A 22,425-nucleotide genomic window follows, 5' to 3' on the forward strand; every position below is an offset into this window, starting at 1 on the left:
GGCCATTCTCATCTAGCGATTTATATAATTGGAAAAGTCAAAATCCACCATTTTCTGAGAAACCCTTGGCACTAATTGATCTCTTAGAATCCATATTGTTTACTCATAACCCAACATGGGATGATTGTCAACATTTGTTAAAGGTTCTATTCACAACAGAGGAACAGGAGCGGATCCTTTCGGAAGCACGGAAACTTGTCCCAGGGGTGGATGGGAGGCCTACCACCCAACAGAACCTGATAGACGAAGGATTCCCGTTAACGTGACCCCCATGGGATTTCGACCAGGCGGAAGGTAGGGAGCGTCTCCGAGTATACCGCCAGACTGATGGCCGGCCTCCAGGCGGCGGCACGCAAGCCCACTAACTTAGCTAAAGTTAATGCGGTAAGGCAGGAGCCGAATGAGAGTCCAGCGGCATTTCTGGAGCGAATATTAGAGGCTTTTAGACAATATACTCTGTTGGACCCCTTGGCAGAGGAAAACAAAGCAGCCGTCATACTGGCATTTGTAAATCAGGCAGCCTCCGATATTAGGAGAAAACTGCAAAAGGTAGATCGACTAGGGGAACAGACTATACAGGACCTATTGAAAATAGCAGGAAAGGTTTACAGTAATCGAGAGACGCCCGAGGAAAGGCAGGAGAGACTGCGAAAGGAAGATAGGGAATTCCAAGCAGGGGAAAACCGGCGTAATCAGAGGGAATTAGCGAGAATTTTCTATGCCGGCAAAGGAAAAAAAGAGGCAGGAAGAGAAGTGCGGGAAGGAGGGGGAGGAGAGAGAAGGAGACTGGAAAGAGACCAGGGTGCCATATGTAAGGGGAGGGGCCACTGGAAGAATGAGTGCCCCCAGAGAAGAAGAGGAGGGGCCGGTGGGAAGTCAGGGCCGTCCAGCTATATACCCCAACCGTGGGTATTGCTGGCGGGGGAGGGGAAAAGCGAATGAAGGTGTCAGGACTCGGCCCCCTTCCCCGAGTCTTGGGTAACGTTGGAAGTGGAAGGGAAACCAGTGAGATTTATGGTGGGCACGGGGGCGGAACACTCGGTATTGAACGAGGATAGGGGGAAGCTAACAAAGAAAACCAGTTGGGTGCAGGGGGTGAATGGGGTTAGATCTTATCAATGGACCACAAACCGCCAGGTGGATCTAGGTACTAAGCAGGTTACTCACTCTTCTATCTATATACCGGAATGCCCAGCACCCCTGTTGGGAAGGGACCTATTGACCAAGCTGCGGGCTCGAATATACTTTGAGGAAGGAGGGGTGAAGGTTAGCGATGGGAAAGGAAACCCGCTACATGTACTGACTATGCGATTAGAGGACGAGTACCGGATATATCGGCAAAAGGGGACGGGGGAAATACTGAAAGAAATGGAAAGGTGGGTGCGGGAGATTACAGAAGCATGGGCAGAAACAGCGGGAGTAGGAGTGGCTAGTCACAGAGCCCCGATAGTTGTGGAACTGAAACCAGGAGCGGAACCGGTCCGAGTCCGGCAATATCCAATGACAAAAGAAGCGAGGATGGGTATAACCCCTCATATCAACCGGTTAATCGGGCTGGGGATTTTGAGACGTTGTCGGTCCTCGTGGAATACCCCTCTCCTACCCGTCAAGAAGCCGGGGGAACAGGATTACCGACCCGTTCAGGATTTAAGGGAAGTCAACTCAAGGGTAGAAGATATTCACCCCACAGTCCCTAACCCGTACACATTGCTGAGCAGCCTACTCCCGACTATGGTTTGGTACACCGTCCTAGACCTTAAAGATGCTTTTTTCAGCCTGCCCTTGGCTGCAAAGAGTCAAGATATTTTCGCTTTTGAATGGGAGGACCTGCAGGAAGGGATAGCGGGACAACTCACATGGACTAGGCTACCGCAAGGGTTTAAAAACTCGCCAACCCTATTTAATGAGGCTCTGAGCAAGGATCTGCAGCTGTACCGTAGCACCCACCAGGAACTAACGCTGTTGCAGTGTGTAGATGCAGGAACAACCAAAGAGGAATGTGCAAGGGGCACTGAAGATTTGGTTAGGGAACTGGCTCGGCTAGGATATAGAGCCAGTGCAAAGAAGGCGCAAATCTGTAAAACTGAGGTTGTCTACCTGGGATATAAGTTGCGCCAGGGTAAACGCTGGCTGACCACGCCCATGAAGGAGACAGTGTTGCGAATCCCCTAGCCCCAGTCAGCGAGGGGAGTGCGAGAATTCTTGGGGTCGGTAGGATACTGCCGGCTGTGGATACCGGGATTCGCTGAGATTGCTAGACCACTATATGAAGGGAGCTGGGAGAGTCTGACCTGGTCATGGACCCCAGAAATGGGAGAGGCGTTCCGGGCCCTAAAGAAAGCGTTACTAGAGGCCCCTGCATTGGCCCTCCCTGATCCATCGAAGGAATTCCATCTTTTTGTAGATGAGAAAAAAGGAATTGCGAAGGGGGTCTTAACCCAATCCACAGGCCCATGGCGACAGGTGGTAGCATATCTGTCCAAGAAATTAGACTCGGTAGCCGCAGGATGGCCCCCGTGCCTAAGGATGATTGCTGCCACTGCACTAATGACAAAGGATGCAGATAAGCTAACATTTGGACAACAGTTATGGGTAACTACCCCTCACCAGGTAGAGGCAGTACTACGGCAACCGCCAGCCAGGTGGTTAACCAATACCAGACTGGCTCATTACCAGAGCCTATTATTGGACCCTACACGCTTGAAATTCACCAATCCGTTAGTTCTGAATCCAGCTACCCTACTTCCGGGCCCTGACTATGTTGAACCAATTCATGACTGCCAGGAGGTCCTTGCGGAAGTAGTCTCTGTAAGGAGGGATCTGAAAGATAGACCTCTCGAAGGGGGCGGACTGGTGTGGTTCACTGATGGGAGCAGCTTTATAGAAAATGGGGCAAGAATGGCGGGGGCAGCAGTGGTGGATGTGGATGGAAGAGTAATTTGGGCTGCCCTTTTGCCGGAAGGTACCTCAGCGCAAAAAGCAGAACTCATTGCTCTAACAAAAGCCCTAGAAATGGCAGAAGGGAAAAGATTGACTGTATACACGGACAGTCATTATGCGTATGGGACCATGCATATACATGGTGCCATTTACAAGGAAAGGGGATTTGTAACATCGTCAGGAAAAGAAATTCGGAACAAGCAAGAGATACTTCACTTATTGGAAGCTATTCATAAACCTAGAGCGGTAGCCGTGATCCATGTCCTAGGGCATCAAAAAGCGAGGGACCAAATCAGCAGAGGGAATCAAGTGGCAGATGAGGCTGCAAAACTGGCTGCGCGCAAACCCATCGAAAAGGAAGCAATGGCGCTGAACCTTCCCCCGCCAGGAATGGGCCAGCTACCACCAACTCCAGTATACTCTGAAGAAGATTTGCAGTGGATAAGGCACAATGGGAGTCTAAAGAAAGGAGAAGATGGGTGGTACCGAGGTTCGGATTCCACCTTGTTATTACCACAGACTTTGGGAGAACAATTATTAACTCAGCTGCACAAGTCAACCCATCTGGGAGAAAGAAAAGCAGCTAAACTCTTAGAAACAGCTAAACTTCAGTTCCACAACCAGGGGGTGGTAGGTTGTAGAATAATAGAGGAGTGCATAGCGTGTCAGGTGATGAAACCTGGAAAAAGGGCAGGACAACACCTGGGGGTCAGGGAAAGGGGTTGGAGACCTGGAAGGTCGTGGGAGGTAGATTTCACCAAAGTCAAACCAGGAAAATACGGATATAGGTACTTGTTGGTTATGATAGACACCTTTTCGGGTTGGGTAGAAGCTTTTCCCACTAAGCGTGAAACTGCCCAGGTGGTAGCCAAGGTGTTGTTAGAGGAAATAATCCCACGCTATGGGGTCCCGGAGGTTATAGGATCAGACAATGGACCTGCTTTTGTGGCAAGTATCATTCAGAACTTAGTCCAAATTTTAGGGACAGTGTGGAAATTGCATTGTGAGTATAACCCCCAGAGCTCGGGGCAAGTAGAAAGAATGAACCAAACTTTAAAAGAGACCTTAACAAAGTTGGTAACAGAGACTGGCGGGGACTGGGTGACACTCCTTCCCTTTGCTATTTTCCGGGTACGAAACACGCCCTATGTTCTGAATCTTACCCCCTTCGAAATCATGTATGGGACTCCACCTCTGGTGTACCCACTAAGAGAAGGGGAAAGGAGAATCGAACCGGGACCAAAAGATAATGCTTCAGGCAATCCAGGCCGTGTATCAAGTACATAAGGAGATCTTTCCACTAATCAGGGCTATCTATAATCAAGGGAAAGGGCCTATGGAACCCATGCATGATCTTGAACCGGGAGACTGGGTATGGGTAAAAAGGCATCACTGAAAGTCATTAGAAGCAAAGTGGAAAGGACCTTATGTTGTGGTTCTTGTAAACCCCGCTGCTCTAAAGGTTGACGGAATCGGTCCGTGGGTGCATCACTCGCATGTGTGAAGGGCATCCCCTCCAGAACGAGAGGAAGCTGAGAAGTGGGAAGTTGAGCAGAATCCTGAGAACCCCCTAAAGATCCGCATCAAACGACAGAATGTGGCATCTCCTGGTCCTGACTCTGGTGACGACCCGACTGGGAACAGGAGAAAGCCCCCATCTACCTTACAAGTGGACTTTGCCAAGGTGGGAGGATGGGCAAGTGGTGCAGACAAGGGTCATAGCGGGATCTCCTAGTTTCACTGCTGATTTCTACCCTAGTTTGAATCCAGGGAAGGGGTATTGTAATAGCCCCAATCAGTCATATTGGGAATGTGTGACCATTTCAGCATGGGACTACCCTTCACAGATTGATAAGTGCTTGAGGGTGGAATAGAATTTGTAAAGGATCGAGTGGGTACTGTACAACAATATTTAGATGTGGACAAGCAAGATGAGAAGGAATTCTCAAAAATGAACAAGGAGAAGGGGGGAATGTGAGAACGGAACATTATGTTGCTGCAAAACTCTTACACCCGTGGTGCTCCGCGGCGGACGGCGGCCCGCAGGGCTCATGGCAGCCGAGGGCGCCTCGCGCGACTTCATGCGGGATCTGGTGCGAGGCTGCCCCGAGCCCGGGTCGCTGCCATTGGCCGCCGGGCAGGGCCGAGTGGCTGCTGGAGGCGGAGCCGCCACCAGGCGCGGGAAGATTTCGAGGAGAGACACTCCTGACGACCAATCCGAAGAGAATCCGGAGCGGTCGGACCTTAAAAGGAAATATCTAGTTTTTGTGTAACCGCCCAACCCCTTGCTGGTATATAAACCCTGCGCGCGGCACCAGGGGGGTCCTTGTGCAAGATTCCCCCTTTGAGGGTGAGCCGGGGACCCCAGCTAGCTGGTAATAAAGTTGGATCCTGCAATTATCAGCCTCTCTTCTCTCGCTCGTGGGTTGGGAACCGGACTTAACATTAACATCTGAAAAATTACCCACATTACATACACTGGATTAGCGGGCAATACAGAGGCAAAATGACCTTTCCAAAGCAACCTAGAGGTACCATTAGACGCCCCTTCTGCTAAAACCAGCTTAGCTCCATCACTGCTCATAATATAGAATCTAACATAGATACCATAAAATAGTCTTGCTTGCCAAGTGGCTAACTACCACGTTGTCAAGACCTGATGTAGTAGATGGATGGACCTAATATCAGGAATATCTTGAGGCCTAGCAAGCAATACCCTCAGCCTAGATACCAACAGCTTTTCCTGCTCTGTTGCTCCTGGGCTTGCACAGATTTATGCAAACCTGGCCACCAGTGAAGAAATATTTCGTGTTACTTAGATGAGTACTTGAAGCCTCATCCATTCAATTAATTATATAACAAGCAGACTGCAAGAAATTAAGCTTTTGGGGCTTTTGTGGTTAGATCTTCAGCTGCCAGGCTTCTCAAAAGCATCCACTTTGCCTTAAAAGTATCAGCGAAGAGTATATAACCTAATTGCCATCCTTATTTTCCTTTATGCAATAAATGAAACCACTGTAAGCAGAGCTGCATTTAAGGGTTGCAAGGAGCAGATTATTGCTTATTCTCTCCTCTATTCCCATCCTCCCAAAAATCTCTCAAGAGAAAAAATAAATAAATAAATAGGGCATGTTTTATAGAAACTGAGAGGAATGCTCAAGTTTGTGTATTCACCAATAAGGGAATTTCTCCAGTTTGGCTGAAGAGCAGGACAAAGGGAGGGGGGAGACTGAGCGGAGCCATGAGCGAGTGGGACAAAAAGAGCCATCTGCAAGGAGATGGGGGCCTTTACAAAGGAGGGAAATAGGGGAATTCCCCCACATTCTTCAGCAAGGGGGACAAAGGAGTCAGGTGAGCTCAGGTGAGAACAGATGGAGGGAGGCAGGAGTTCGGTGTAGGCGGGCCAGGAAGGCTGTAACTTCTGAGTACCTTGGCCAATGGGGAAAAGGAGAGGGCGTCCCTCGGTCGGGAAATTAGGATAAAAGGGGGGCTGCGTCCCCCAGCAATTGGAGAGACCCCCCAGGGATATGCCCGGTGGACTCTCCCTTTATTCGAATAAAGTTTTAGGACTCCTCTGTCTCCTTTTTGGACATTCAGTTCTTGACAGCAAGATTTTCCACACATAATCCTTCCTGATAGCTCACAGGCTAGGAAAATACTATGCGGGACCCCAGTGCACTACTGGTTTTATTCTCAGGGAAATTTGACCTTTTAATGATTTTCCTCATGAGTCTCTCCCATTCTACTTTAGTGTTCCTTTGCACTTGCTATAATGCACCAAATGCAGACCTTAGTAACTCTGATTAAAATATTCTTTATACAGAATGAATAAAAATCTTCTGCTATAGGTCAAAAAATAAGTTAAATGAGCTGACAATCTGATTGAGAACACAGAATATTATAACCACTCCTACACTCCTGAATCACAATATAGTTATTGTGATTATGATATAGGCAGGTGGAACCTCACCAGAACATATATGATCTACTAGCAAAAACTTAGCTCCAGTTTCAGATCCGCATATGCCAAGGTCTTTAGTTCATCTGCTAAAGCAAGCCAAGAGAAGTCTGAACAGAACAAAATTATTGAGATGTGGGCCCCTCTTAGTGAGGAACTGATATGAGCTGACTTGCTCTACTCAGAACATTGTTGCTATTTCCAAGGCTTTCACTGAGCATGGGGCAGGAGCAGGCTAAAAACAGTCACTGAAGGCTGCAAAATCAGACATCCCAACTGAAATCAAGTTATTCCCTCATGGAACAAGTGCCCACTTTCCCAAAGAAACATGCGGGTTCCACAAAATACTTAATTCCAAGTAATATACAGGAATTGACCTAAATGCCAAGATAATAAGGCATGAAAGATGACATTAATTTCAAATTCTTTAATATAAGGAATTTTTGGTTGAATCTTAAAACACAGTTAGTTACGCAAGTTTGTAAAAGAATTTTCCTACAATCAAAAATGTGCAATATCTTCCTATGAAATTTATGTGTAAATTCCCAGTTATGGGCTAAGAGGCAGAAGCTTCTTCCTGTGCTCAAGAACCACCCGAGAACTGCCCAATGCAGTAAACTTCTATTTATGAGCTGACTAGGAAGATATCAACGAACAGCATTGTAGTAGAAACTCCAAGGTGGGCTATAACTTATTCCACTCATGCTTACATCATTACTATCAAACACTGTATGTTTCTGCCCAAAATACCAAATAATATAGAGCAGGTGCCAATGTTCTGACCAACTGCACAACGAGCAAACTGATGTGCTGATACTGCACCCTCAATACACGAGATGCTAAGTTTAAATTAAGAACACAGTGCTGGGAGATATGCTCTGGCTATATGAGAATGGGAGAAGTGATGCTCATAGTTTAAGCAAGCAAACACAGAGAAATAGTCTCTGGAATAGTGAACATAATATCCCACTCTGGCAAATGAAAAAAACAGGAAGGACAACTAAGAACAGTTTATTAAAAAAAGTTCAAAGACAGCACTTTCTGTAGTACTGTTGTATGTGCCAAATTTATAAATCTATATGTTCTCAGAATACCAAGGGCATTCTAGTGATGGGGAAGGTGATCAAAAGATCTACTTTTTTACTTTCATAAAGTAGAAGATTTGTGTATGTAGTAGAAGTATGAAAGTGGAAATTATGAAAGTAGAAATAAAAAAAAACATTTTTCCCCCAACTCACTTTAAATAAGCCCTAACGCAGCAGCATCTTTATTATACGCTTTTGATGATATTTCACTTTTCCCTATATCTCAGTACAAAAATACAGAAATGTCATTAGAGAAGAAAAAAAAACACAATGAGAAGCATTTGTTAGGACCTGCAAGTGATTGATACATCCACATAGCATGATGTGAACCTCAATACCTTGGAGAGGATCACAAGGATGATCTCCAAATGAAAACTCAAGTCAAAAGAAAAATTGCCCATGGCCGGGCAGCGAGAGCTGGCGAGGAACTCGCTTCCTGTCTTTCAGTCCTTTCTTCTAGCCAGCAGACCACACACAATTACCTTCCTAATCAAGAACATCCAGCTAGCAATCTGCTCAAAGATAATTGCTTAGTACATTTGCCATCAATATGTGCCAAATTATCGCTAATAAATGTCACTGTGAATTACAGTCAAATGCTACTAAACATTGTGTAAATAGGGATCTAGCCCGGTGACGACAGTCACTTTTCATATTATACTGTGAGGAACTCTCAACATAAGGGGAGAAAAAAAATAAAATAAAAAAAAAAGATTGCTATGGTTCAAACTGACAAAACTTTCCCTCATTCCCATCTGTTTTAGCGTGCTATGGTATTAAATTTAAGCAAAGGGCAGCCTTTCTTTTTTTAAACCAGGTATAAACCCACAGGCAGTCTGCAATGATAGCTTATTATAAGCAGGCACTGCTTTTTAATGTATCAATTAGGTGACCGCATTCTCGGAGATTTCTCATCACAGTTTAACTACATTAAACCATTTCAACATGCAGCACTTAATCTTTTGGCACCAAAAGTTTGATTTCCCCAGATCAATGTCAGGTGCCAAGGAGTTAACCAGATTTTAATGAACCATTTTCACTATTCAGGGAGCAAGCAGCTCTTAGGCATTCTCAGCACATGTCCTTGCCTTATACTCCTTGGGAAAATCTGCATCAGTAACATTTTGGCCAGACAATTTTCGGTTTTATGCAATAAATGACAAATGTCAGAACTCAATGGTAACTTTACAATGAAGAGAAGGGAGTTTTTAATCAAGATTCTCATGCAAACGTTTCATGTGTTCTGTGAGAGTGTCATGATAGTGTGACACAAAAGATTTGTGGTAGACTTATGATTTTTTTATGCTGTAATCAAACCGATTTTGAACACATGCATTCACATTCAAAAAGCATGACTTTAGGGAGTTGTTGTTTTTGTTTGTTTCTGTTCTTTTTACTGTAAAAGCACAGAATAGGAAGGAAGATAATTAATTAATCCAGACATTCCTGCTATCTTTGGCTTTGTGCAATCCATTCTCCATTTCCTTGAGCTGCACTTACTTTTGAACATTCTAAGTTTATTTTTCTATTATTCTTGTCCGAGAGATTTCATTGTATGAATTATTGCCTGCTAATTAAATGATGGCAATTTCCTTTTTTCATGGATCAGCTTTAATCGTAGAATTATTTACTTCCCTCAGTATATTTCTATTATACTACTATATTCTATGATATTTTACCATTCCCCACAGCAGTCATAGGATAGTTTTGCTCCAATTATATTTTGTTCTCCCCATCTTCTTAGAGGCCAAAGACAGTGCTATGCTCTACTTCATTCCATTCTGTCCCTCTCCTTACTTGGGCTGCAATCCTGTTCTCTGAATGGGCCCATGAGAGAAGGGATTATGTTCAGACAGAGTTCTCAGGAGCAGAAAAGGAAAGCGCTGCGCATCCCTTCCTGCGCAGATTCTGTTACACCTCAGGTAATGGAGCACCTTGCACAAAAATAAAAGAGGCATCAGGACACCAAGGCATCAGGACACCAGTCCTCTGCAGAGGACTGTTAGTAATTTTAATATAAAATGCAATAAAAACTGTTATGTCTACAGTATCAGTTTGTAATAACTGTTTATATTTTGTTATGAGCACTTGTTACATGCCAGAATAGAGTACACCTACCGTATGAGCCTGGCGTTTTCTCTTCATAAGTAAAATGAAGTTGTAGTTCCTCTTCTGACATTCGACTGATGAATACTTTAAGCAAACAGCAGATAACAAACAATGCGTTGTGAGCCTGCCAAATAAAGAGGTGACTAGAAAGGAAGCAAAAGCAAACAAGAGTCAGTAACAGTTTGTGAACATACATTAAAAAAAAGAAAAAAACAAAAAAAAAAAGAAGATATATGCCTGAATGTCTATTCTTATATACCTATAATATCTATAAATCTTATAGGGGATTCTTATAGTTGAAGCAAGCAAAGAAAAACCAAAGTGCTCTGAAGTATCAACAGAAAACACACTGCTACAGCAAATAAATTAGAAGTATATTTAAATACAGTTTTTCTTTTCCAAGCTGATATAGTTTTAATTTTAAATTGGTATTGCTAAAGATGTCAGAAGTGCTACTCTCTTCAAAGAGCTTACTAGATGGCTTGCGTATCCATCTAGAGGTTTCTATACCCTGCAATCTCAAGTCCACCTAAACAAATGAAAATTTCCAATAACTTCAATATGAAAACTATTCTGACTCCACAAACCTTAACACTTTTCCTGATTTAATATTTCTCAGATGACTCTACACATCTATGGATTTCAGGAGCACAACAAAGCAAAAGCGTCTTTTCCCTTTAAGATTTTTCCCAGCTTTCTGAATGCAAAGAGAATATAGTTTCACAATATTTTCTTGAATTATGTCTATCATTTAGGTATAAGAACATCAAACATCCCTGACTGGTCAGCGTTCCTCTTAGAGGTTATTTATGCTCCAAGGGGTTTTAAGCACTGCTACTAACCCAGTAACGCGGAATTTGTGCTGCATGTTTACTACATGTGGGGTCCAGAGAAAATTAAGACAGCAACACCTAAGGACTGCACAACAGGGAAGGCAAAAATAAGCACACAGTTACAAATTTGGACCCAAACAAATGTGGTTTATGTAATACACATGAGAAAGCAAATGTGTCTTTATTTTCCAACTGTAAATTATGTATATACTACACTTCATTGTATGTGCTTGAAAATGTACTGAATATATCTTTGTTGGAACAGAACAAAGAAGAGAAATCTAAATTTGGGTCTGTAAATATGTTAGCCAGCAGAGAAAAACCTCAAGAGCAAGAAACAAAAGAACATTTAAGAAGTGAAAGAGCAAACACAGCTTTTCCCCATCTACTTACTTCTGACATTCTGCTGAAATTTTTAATTCTTTGGTTCTAGAAAGAAAGACTTTAATCAATGACCCAAGGTTTCCAGTTCGAGGATTCTTCTCAACTAGATGAGTGATTGAAAATAAACAAATAAATATATAAAATATATAGATAATATATAGCATTTGTAATTTAATACTATTTAGTTCAAACAAGACAGAAAGAAAACAACTTTCAAAGCTTTAAATACTTCTACATAAAGTATATTACAACTGGTTTTCTTCCAAGATTCTCCAGTGCATGCTTTACTGCTCTGTGATTGTTCACCAAACATACTTTTCAGCCGAGATTTAAATATCCCACGTGTAGCACACAAACTGCTTCCTTTTCGTGACTTCTTCACAGCACAATTATTTTCTATCAGGAACACAGGACTGATTTTCACTGCTAACTTTTACCTTCTTGTAACATCACTGATCATATTTATGACCCCCAGTTACTTCTGTCCCCTCCCTGTCAGGCTTGTAGGGCAAAAGAGAAAGGAGGAGGGGGGAGGCAGTTGTTCTAATCCTTTCAGTCATTTCAATTTATATAAGAAATGTTAACTTCCAGCATTAACTAAAGTTTGGAATGTATAGACAAACACGTGTCCTGTTTTAATCTCACTAGTGGAATGCACAGTATCCTAAAGATATGGATGCATACATGAATGTTGTTCCTTAATTTTTCTGATAAACCACATGGAAAAAAAAATTTAGACATCAAATTTCTCACCTAAAGACTTGCAGACTGAGATGGTGGCTTCTTCCAGCAGCTTTAAGTCAGCACTAGAGGGAAGGGAGGAAAAGAAAAATATCACCACAGTTACATAAGCAAATTGAGTTCCTGAAACTGAAGCAAGAATTCCTAACAAAACAGCAGGGAAAAAAAAAATCTATGAAGCACTTTATTTCAGTAATCCATTAGCTGGTTTAAAACAAATACCTAGCAGCACAAGATGTATTTGAAATACAGTGGCTGTAAAACAGGAAACTAATATTCAAAAGTGAAATGTCTGTCAAAATGAAGAGAAGTCAGCAGAGCATCCACGCTAGCACCATGTTTGGTCTGAACCCTGACAATAAGCATAGAGCCACAGCCTTTAGAAAGTGCTGGGTTTTATACTAGAGCTATCATGTGAAGTAATGCCTTTTCTAAAACCATAAATTAATAAATCCTCAACCTGACTTTTTTATAAATAATAATCAGGTATTTATGCCAATACCACAATAAACAATTTGAAGCTGTCCCAACAATAATACCTAGAGATCTAATTTCTTATTAATGCATATTAAAAGTAATACTAGAATGCAAGTTTCTTCTCTTCCTCAAAGAATTATGGAGAAAGAGCTACCAAAAGTGGGATCTCTGAACATCAGACAGACATGGGTAAAGGGCAAGCTGAACCCACAGGGGAATGCATCAGTCAGTGCAGGATGAGCCCTGCCTGTTTTGTCCCAACTTTCTCCTGCCTTTTTTCCCCCCCTCCACTAAGGGCTGCTGCTTTAAGTTACTTGGGGAATCTTTTCATGTCCACCCCAAGGACAAGGGCTGTGTCATACTCACTTCACAGCCACAGTACCTCCCCACTCTTCCATCCATCCCCACTTAGTTATTTTTCGCAGAGCTTCTCTGGGCTTTTTCCTTTCCCATATTCCGACCACCTGCAGGCTCTGTCGTGTCACTAAAGCACAGGCCTGCAAGAGAGGGCAGAGCGAACAACTGAGTAGATCCATACACCTCCTACAAATGTCCCTTGTTAGACCTCGGCAGCATTAAAAACTTTGCTCCTGCTCCTTCCCTACTGTGCTTGGAAGATGCTGGATAGAGAGCACTGCAGAACTGTCAAGGGGCTGCATTTATAGTTTACTGGAGTTCACTTAATGGCTGCAAAGTAGATAGAGGACAAACTGCATTTAGCAGTCGTGGGATTTCCCTGTGGCTAGAGGGAATCCCATCCTCATCTCCCCTGACGAAAAAGGTCGGAGAACCTGCCAGGAACTACTTTAGCTGAGCACGTTTTGCCCTATATGCTCTCACACCTTCTCTGTTTGGGCACCCGTGCAGTGATTATTGATAATTCTGCACATTCTCAAGGCAAGAGGGTATTAAAAGAATAGATCAGTTCCCTATTAAAAATTCAGGAGATGAGGGCAAAAGTGAAGCTTCTCTGATAGGCAAAATATGAAATAGCTAAAAGCCCTGGCTGACTCTCACCCTAGATAAGGTCTGTGGCCCATCTAAGGCCAATACAAAATTTCCAACAGTTGCCAAAACAAGACACTCCTTGGCAAAGAATCCGCACCTGGAAATGACTTTACAATAAGGATGACTGGGACAGGAGAGAAGGTTTTACAGTCCCTGTACAGACCCAGTTAACACAGCCTGATCTACACTAATGACAGTTGCTTTGAGCAATCCTTCAGAAGCTCCCAAATTAAAAATTCACTTTAAAAAAGTTTAATGCTTTAAGATGCAATGCAGGGTAACACAGGTCAAACAATTTCTGAGCTCTGGAGATATCCTTGTGATAAAAGGTAGGAAAGTCACCATTCTCTGAAAAAAAATAGGAAGCAGCAACATAGCGAAACACAAATAGTAACTGAGACTTTGAGGCAAGTGCCACGATCCAAGCACTCTTTGCATACAAAAACACTGCAAAATTTAACATTGCTATTTAATATTGCCAAAGCTGCCGCTGCTGCTGCTTCCTAAGCATTTAAGTTTTTCAACAAGTAACCTTGTTAATGTGAAAACAGAGAGTGAGGACAAAAAAAGGTGTGATCCCACATACACTTCTTTCTGTGGCACACTTACATTTAAGATATTTCTTCCCCACTTGCTCAATCCTATTTTAAAATTTCACAGCTGTAGTTGCTAAAAGACAGTGGGGGGGGGTGGATCCTCTTCCTGTTTTTAAATTTAGATTATGATCCAGTTTACAGCACATTTCCATAACTAACTGCAGCCATTTCAAAGAGGGACTAACTGTGGCTCTATGTGGGAATCCCCTAAATCAGCTCCAGTGCTGAAAACTCCTGGGAAATTGTGCTCTTAGAAACCAAATGTCTGGGATGATGCCTTACAAGAGCTCATCTGAGATGGTCTCTTAATCCAGAGTCCTAGAAGAGGAAAGAAGGGTATTGGCAGGAACAGCAACCACAGGAATTATTCCAAAGCTTTTCAATAGTAGGTGCTTTAAGGTAGAAATGAACAGATTAAATTAAGATGCCTGTAAATTATCCTGCAACTCATAAGGATTTACTGTGTAGCAAACTAAGGGCATATCACATGAGAGCACTTCACCTGCAGCCTAAAATGCAACAATTTTAGATTACGCAGATAATCCCTTTTCATATCAAGCATCAGCATTCAAGATCAGCATTCCAAAAGTTAAGGTGCGGTTGGAAGGCAATCTGGCAAGGGACGTTAAAAATAACAAAAAAAACTTCTTCAAATATATGAACAGTAAAAGGAAGATCAGGGAAAACGTGGGTCTGCTGGTGAGCGGGATGGGCACCCTGGTTACAAATAACACAGAAAAAGCAGAGTTGCTCAATGCCTTCTTTGCTTCGGTGTTTACCAAGGGCAGCCCATTAGAGCCCCAGGCCCTAGGAACAAGAGAAGAAGCCTGGAGAGAGGAAGACTTGCCCTGGGTAGAGGAAGATTGGGTCAGAGAGCACCTAAGGAACCTCGATACCCACAAATCCATGGGCCCTGATGGGATGCACCCCAGAGTGCTGCGGGAGCTGGCAGAGGTCATAGCTAAGCCGCTCTCCATCATCTTTGGAAGATCCTGGAGAACAGGGGAGGTGCCGGAGGACTGGAAGAAGGCCAATGTCACGCCAGTCTTCAAAGAAGGCAAGAAGGAGGACCCAGGCAACTACAGGCCAGTGAGCCTCACCTCCGTCCCCGGAAAAGTGATGGAACGGCTCATACTGTGCTGCCATCCAGAGGGACCTGGACAGACTGGACAACAGGGCGGTGAAAAACCTCATGCAGTTCAACAAGGCCAAGTGCAAGGTCCTGCACCTGGGGAGGAATAACCCCAGACACCAGTACAGGCTGGGGACCGAGCTTGTGGAGAGCAGCTCTGCGGAGAAAGACCTGGGTGTCATGGTGGACGACAAGTTGACCATGAGGCAGCAGTGTGCCCTCATGGCCAAGAAGGCCAATGGGATCCTGGGCTGCATTAAGAAGAGCGTCTCCAGCAGGTCGAGGGAGATGATCCTGCCCCTCTACTCGGCCCTGGTGAGGCCGCATCTGGAGTACTGTGTCCAGTTCTGGGCTCCACAGTACAAGAGGGATGTGGAGCTGCTGGAGAGAGTCCAGCGCAGGGCCACAAGGATGATCAGGGGCCTGGAACATCTGCCCTATGAGGAGAGGCTGAGGGAGCTGGGCCTGTTCAGCCTGGAGAAGAGAAGGCTGAGAGGGGATCTAATCAGTGTATATAAATACCTCAAGGGAGGGAGTGCAGAGGACGGTCATGGTCTCTTTTCAGTGGTGGCCACTGATAGGACTAGAGGAAATGGCCGGAAACTGAAACATCAAAAATTCCATAGGAACTTAAGGAAAAATTTCTTAACAGTGAGGGTGACAGAGCACTGGAACAGGCTGCCCAGAGAGGTTGTGGAGTCTCCTTCTCTGGAGATCTTCAAAACCCGCTTGGATGCAGTCCTGTGCCACGTGCTTTAGGTGTCCCTGCGTATGCAGGGGGGTTGGACTAGATGATCTCTAGAGGTCCCTTCCAACCCTAAGCATTCTATGATTCTATGATTCTATGATACTGGCCATTGTCTCCAGGCACATGGAGGACAAGAAGGTGCTCAAGAGTAGTCAGCATGGATTCACCAAGGGGAAATCTTGCTTGACTAACCTGATAGCCTTCTATGATGGAATGACCAGCTGGATAGACGAGGGGAGAGCGGTGGATGTCGTCTATCTCGACTTCACCAAGGCTTTTGACACTGTCCCTCACAACATCCTCCTGGGCAAGCTCCAGAAGCGTGGGATAGATGAGTGCACAGTGAGGTGGATTAGGAACTGGCTGGATGGCAGAGCTCAGAGGGTGGTGATCAGCGGTGCCGAGTCTAGTTGGAGGCCTGTGGGTAGCGGTGTCCCCCAGGGGTCAGTCCTTGGCCCAGTCCTGTTCAATTTATTCATCAATGACCTGGATGAAGGCACAGAGTGCTCCCTCAGCAAGTTTGCTGATGATACCAAACTGGGAGGAGTAGCTGATACCCCAGAGGGCTGCGCTGCCATCCAGAGGGACCTGGACAGACTGGAGAACTGGGCAGTGAAAAACCTCATGCAATTCAACAAGGCCAAGTGCAAGGTTCTGCACCTGGGGAGGAATAACCCCAGACACCAGTACAGGCTGGGGACCGACCTTGTGGAGAGCAGCTCTGCAGAGAAAGACCTGGGCGTCATGGTGGACAACAAGTTGACCATGAGGCAGCAATGTGCCCTCGTGGCCAAGAAGGCCAATGGGATCCTGGGGTGCATTAAGAAGAGCGTCTCCAGCAGGTCAAGGGAGGTGATCCTGCCCCTCTACTCAGCCCTGGCGAGGCCGCATCTGGAGTATTGTGTCCAGTTCTGGGCTCCACAGTACAAGAGGGATGTGGAGCTGCTGGAGAGAGTCCAGCACAGGGCCACAAGGATGATCAGGGGCCTGGAACATCTGCCCTATGAGGAGAGGCTGAGGGAGCTGGGCCTGTTCAGCCTGGAGAAGAGAAGGCTGAGAGGGGATCTGATCAGTGTCTATAAGTACCTCAAGGGAGGCAGTGAGGAGGATGGTGATGGTCTCTTTTCAGTGGTGGCCACTGACAGAACTAGAGGTAATGGCCGGAAACTGAAGCACCAAAAGTTCCACAGGAACTTAAGGAAAATTTTCTTAACAGTGAGGGTGACAGAGCCCTGGAACAGGCTGCCCAGAGAGGTTGTGGAGTCTCCCTCTCTGGAGATCTTCCAAGCCTGCTTGGACACAGTCCTGTGCCACGTGCTCTAGGTGACCCTGCGTGTGCAGGGGGGTTGGACTAGATGACCTCTAGAGGTCCCTTCCAACCTTAAGCATTCTATGATTCTATGAAGATATAAATTACCTTGAAAGAAAAGTTTCGGAAAGCACAAAGCGCACTATGATATATACATTAAAAAAATAGCTAGTCTCAAAGGTGGCCTGCTATTTCAGTGCTAAAAACATTCAGAGTAATTGAAAGCAAATGCTATAAAACTGTAACAGCACCTCAAAGACAAAATCGTAATGCAATAAGCGACGCAATCTTCTAGCTCTGAATGAAACAAGGACTTGCACTTTTTGTTTGTTTTTTATTTTCTAAAATTGACCAGCTGGTGCTTGTAAGGAGGATGTAATTGAGCAGAATGCTCAAGTTTATGTATTCACCAATAAGGGGATTCCCCCACAGTCTGGCTGAAGAGCAGGACAAAGGGAGGGGAGAGACTGAGTGGAGCCATGAGCGAGTGGGACAAAAAGAACATCTGCCAAGAGGTGGGGGCCTTTACAAAGGAGGGAAATAAGGGAAAGGAATGTGAACCTGATATGAATTATTGAGACCTTCTTGGGGAGGTTCACCACCTCCAGCAGGCGAGCAATCAGATCCTTATGCACCAATGCCTTTCCTCAGCAAGTTAATAAACCTCTTTCTTCCCACAGCTTTCCAAACATATGTACCACCCCATATGCATATTTAGAATCTGTAAAGATATTCACTAGCTTGCCTTGGTATAATTCACAGGCTTTTATTAGAGAATACAGTTCTGCGGTTTGGGCTGACCAGGTAGACGGTAGCTTTCCTCCCTCCAGCAGCTCCCTTCCCTTAATGATAGCATATCCTGTGGCCCATTTCCCCTTTAGTTTTGAAGATCCATCAATGAACGCATTGTCCCCATCTGGCCAAAGGACGCCTCTCAAATCTTCCCTAGCCTGAGTCCGGAGATCCGCCACCCTCGATGCTTCTCCCTTGGGGCCAGTCACGCAAGAAGCTGGGTTAAACCCTCCCCCACTTCTTAATTTTAAATTTCATCATCCATTCAGAAGCCCCTTCAGGTAGCAACGCCCCGACCAGGTATGGGACCTTGACAACATGGGATCCCCCTGTGGTCAGCTTTCGGGCCTCAGTTACCGTTAGGGCCATAGCTGCACAATTCTGCAGACAATAAGGCCACCCCTTAGCCACTGGGTCTAACATTTTAGAAAAATAAGCTACTGGTATTCGCATGCCTCCATGCTTTTGCACTAAAATTCCCCTGCCGTGGCCCGGTTTGACATCCACATATAATTCAAATTCTTTCTCTGGGTCCGGAAGAGCTAAAGCCAAAGACTTGGTCAATTTATCTTTTAATTTTCTAAAGCTCTGTTCTCCTTCTCATGTCCATTGGGGCTGTTTTGGGTTAAACCTCCAGCCAAAATATGCCCCAAAACTTTATATATATATATATATATATATATATATATATATATATATAAAAAATACATACTATATACACTTTTTTTGCCCTGACACCCTAAGCCCTTTTTGGGCCAAGAAATTGAGCAACTTCACAGTGGTTTCCTTCACCACCCTCTCTTGTTCACCTGATAGGGGCAAGTCATCCATGTACTGCAATAACCTGGCTCCTGGGGGTGGGATAAATTCCTTCAGTATTTTCTGCAAGGCTTGTCCAAATAGGACCGGTGCCTTGGTGGATCCTTGCGGGAGGACTGTCCATGTCAATTGCTGTTTTATCATTTTTCCTCCCTCCTCTGAAATTGGATACTGCTTTTAGAGAATTCCTGGCCTGGTTGCTTTAAAGCAGTTTGAAGAGATTCCATGTTTAGTTTTCCATATTTTCCTGGAACTGCCCACACTTCTGAGTTCACTTCAGCCTAGCTTTATCAAACTCTTTGCACAAAGTTACAGCAGTGCTAACTTCTTTATCATCCCCCACAATATCAATTGACATTCCCAATCTAGCCCTCGACTCCAATTCCTCAGCAGATTGCAATCACAATTTGGGAAAAAAAGAAAATCATGCATCTCAAATTTATTACCCACATATTATTATTTATTACCCACATGCATCTCAAATTTATTACCCACTAATAGGGCTGGATAAGACGCACTTGCTTGTCTTTTCCACTTACCTCTTGATAACCAAGAAGCCTTTTGACAATTGCCCTCCTTTTGGCATAAAGTTCAAATTGGATCGAGAGGCCCCCATGTCTATCCAGAAACACACTTCGTCTCAGTCCGGAACCGCCCTACGTGTTATCAAGGGCTCCCGCATAGTGGGTCCCTGCTATAATGGAAGCCCCCAACACCCCTAACAATCCATTTAAAATCCAGTCGGTGAATTTCCTTTTCCTGAGGATCATCTGGCCTCTGTGGGCATTCCCTCCTCCAACGTCCTTCCTCTCTCCTGAGGGCAGGCTAAACTGCATTTTGGCCTGCCTGTGTGTGCTCGTCCTCCCATAATTGACAAGCTTTTTGCAAGATTATCCTCTTTCCCTGAGATCCAAAAAGGATTCTTAAAATCCCAATCCTTCCAAGTGTAATCTGCACTTCTTAGATATCCATCTATCTTTTCCCCCACCCCTATAGGATCATATAAATAAATTCTTTAATCGCCTTATATCTTTTTAATCGCCTTATATCTTGTGTGATCAGGAGCACAACCGCAACCACAAATCCAAACCCGCCCCCCCCCCCCCCCCCCGATGCTGGCCTCGCAGTAGAACCTGGTACAGAGGAATTTGGCTTTGGGGGCTTCCTTTTCTTGTTTTGAAAGGGACAAAAATGTCCCATTCTTCCTCTTCTTCACTGTTGCTAGAAGCAGGAAGTAGAGAGAGGACAGGAGCTGTAGTTCCTGATGGATTTTGATGATAAGATGGGAAAAGGTAGTGGAGGACACCCCACGCCTCTCTATCTGTTTTCTTTTCCCCTTCTTCAGATTCCTGCTTCCCTTTTTCTCCTCTCCCTTTTGTTACATAGATTCCTCTAGATGTTGCCCTTAACCATATTGTCGCACATTCTTTCTCAATGAGACCCTTCTCAGTATCGCTGAGACACAGGCACAAACCTGACAAAGACTAGGATCGTCGTCCGACCCTACAGGGGGCCACCTAAATCCCCCTGGTAACTTATATTCTGGCCAAACAAAACAACAATATTTTATCATTAATTCCTTGGTTATTTCTGGGGGAATGCGTGGGTTATCCCAAACCCTCAACAGTCTCCCCAAGGGACTATATGGGGATAAGTCGAGATCGTCATTCCTTTTCCCAACATCCTCTTTTGGCTTCCCTTTGCTGCCCTCCCTTGGCGTCCATGTTGGGGTTATCACCCCTTTTGCTCCCCACTGTCCCACAGCGCTCACCGGTGAGATTTCAGATTTCAGTGGTCCTTTCAATCAGACCTGGTCCTTTCCGTCAGACTTAGCGCTACCCGGAGGTCCTTTCCGTCAGACCTAGTCCTTTCCGTTGGACTTAGCACTACCCAAAGGTTCTTTCCATCAGACTACTTGAGGACCCCCCAGTCCTACCTATGGATCCCCCTGATCCATTGCTCCTAGTGGTCCTTTCCGTCGGATCTAGTCCTTTCCGTCAGACCACTTGAGGACCCCCTCCCGGTCCTACCTGCGGATCCCCCTGATCCGCTTCTCGTCTGTCTCCGGACAGTCTCGGGAACCCAATCAGTCGTCCGGTGCAGGCTGCCGTCGAAGGGAGTCGATCACCAAAAGCTATGGTGAGGTGCGCCGTCGACTCCAATCGCCGTCTGCCGTTCCCGGAAGGTGGAAGGATCCCGGACGAGCCCCCAATTGTGCGGAAAATTGTTGCAGAGGGAGGGGTCGAGAGCAAGTCCGAGTGAGGGACAAAGAGAAGACCCGAGTGAGGGGTCGAGAGCAAGTCCGAGTGAGGGACAAAGAGAAGACCCGAGTGAGGGGTCGAGAGCAAGTCCGAGTGAGGGACGGAGAGAAGACCCGAGTGAGGGGTCGAGAGGAAGTCCGAGTGAGGGACAAAGAGAAGACCCGAGTGAGGGGTCGAGAGCAAGTCCGAGTGAGGGACAAAGAGAAGACCCGAGGGAGGGGTCGAGAGCAAGTCCGAGTGAGGGACAAAGAGAAGACCCGAGGGAGGGGTCGAGAGCAAGTCCGAGTGAGGGGCCTGGAGCGAGCCCGAGGGAGGGGCCGAGAACCGATCAGAGCGGACATTTCAAAAAACGCCGAAGCCCAACGAAAAAGTACCGGAGCCCGGAAGTGACCAGTCAGTCGAGTTCCGACTCCGGATCAGACACTAGTCAGGACGAGTGGCTCACAACCGATTCAAACTTAAGGAAGGAGAAAAAGAAGGTAAACATCCGAATTAAAGAAAAACCGGCAGGAGCATTCATGATTAAGCATGTTGCAAAGGAAGAGCATCTCTCCCCAATTCAGGAGGCTGTTACCTTTAAAATAAAACTAATGAAAATTGTGAGTTTCTGTTCACAGGACCGGATCATCGGACACCCCCGTAACCCGTACACCCCGGTGACAAGCGTCCCGCCCGAGCCTGCGAGTTCCACGCTGACCGAATCCAGAAAACAACAAAACAGCCTCCGCAAGAGGGGGCCGCGATGCCTTTGCGTTATCTTAATTTTGCAGCTTGTCACTATAGGACAGGTAGAGTCACACCAGCCCTTTAAATGGGGTACTTGAACAGATCGAACAATCTCAAGCAATTAGTACAAAAATAACTACAGGGCCACCAATTTTCAGTGCCATGCCTTGCCAACTAGCACCCATTGAACCCTGTTCCAAACGCAGCCGGTACAAAAATTTGTTCACCGGTTCGCCGTGGCTAACCACCCTGATATCCACCTTGACAGGGCTGATCACAATGATCATGATGACGCTAATCTTTGGACCCTGTATATTGAATAAGCTCATGCCGTTTGTCAAGAATCAGCTAGAGAAGGTTAACATCATGTTAGTAGAACACCAACAACTGCTTTAAGAATATATCCACTCAGTATTACCCCCAAGTTATCCCAAGGTACACCCTATTCCTACACCCTGGTATTACCTGTCATCCCCTACCTTCTACGCGCCTTCTTCTTTGTGCCTT

The 22,425-nt window shown here is 45.3% G+C and overlaps 1 protein-coding gene across 1 annotated transcript in view; it reads right to left on the reverse strand.

Annotated features, from left to right (window-relative positions):
- The window catches only part of LOC104575070 (dymeclin), a 150,999-nt gene that overhangs the window by 122,504 nt on the left and 6,070 nt on the right, over positions 1–22,425 (reverse strand). Inside the window, exons 2-4 of the mRNA XM_088537660.1 lie at positions 12,063–12,115; positions 11,319–11,412; positions 10,102–10,235 (exon numbers count right to left, since the gene is read on the reverse strand). Coding sequence (XP_088393786.1) covers positions 10,102–10,235; positions 11,319–11,412; positions 12,063–12,115 — 281 coding nt within the window. The remainder of the gene's footprint in view (positions 1–10,101; positions 10,236–11,318; positions 11,413–12,062; positions 12,116–22,425) is intronic.

Source organism: Tinamus guttatus, unplaced genomic scaffold (genome assembly GCF_059628265.1).
Source record: "Tinamus guttatus ecotype Peru unplaced genomic scaffold, ASM5962826v1 Tinamus_guttatus_pri_ptg000837l, whole genome shotgun sequence".
In the NCBI taxonomy this organism is placed as follows: Eukaryota; Metazoa; Chordata; class Aves; order Tinamiformes; family Tinamidae; genus Tinamus; species Tinamus guttatus.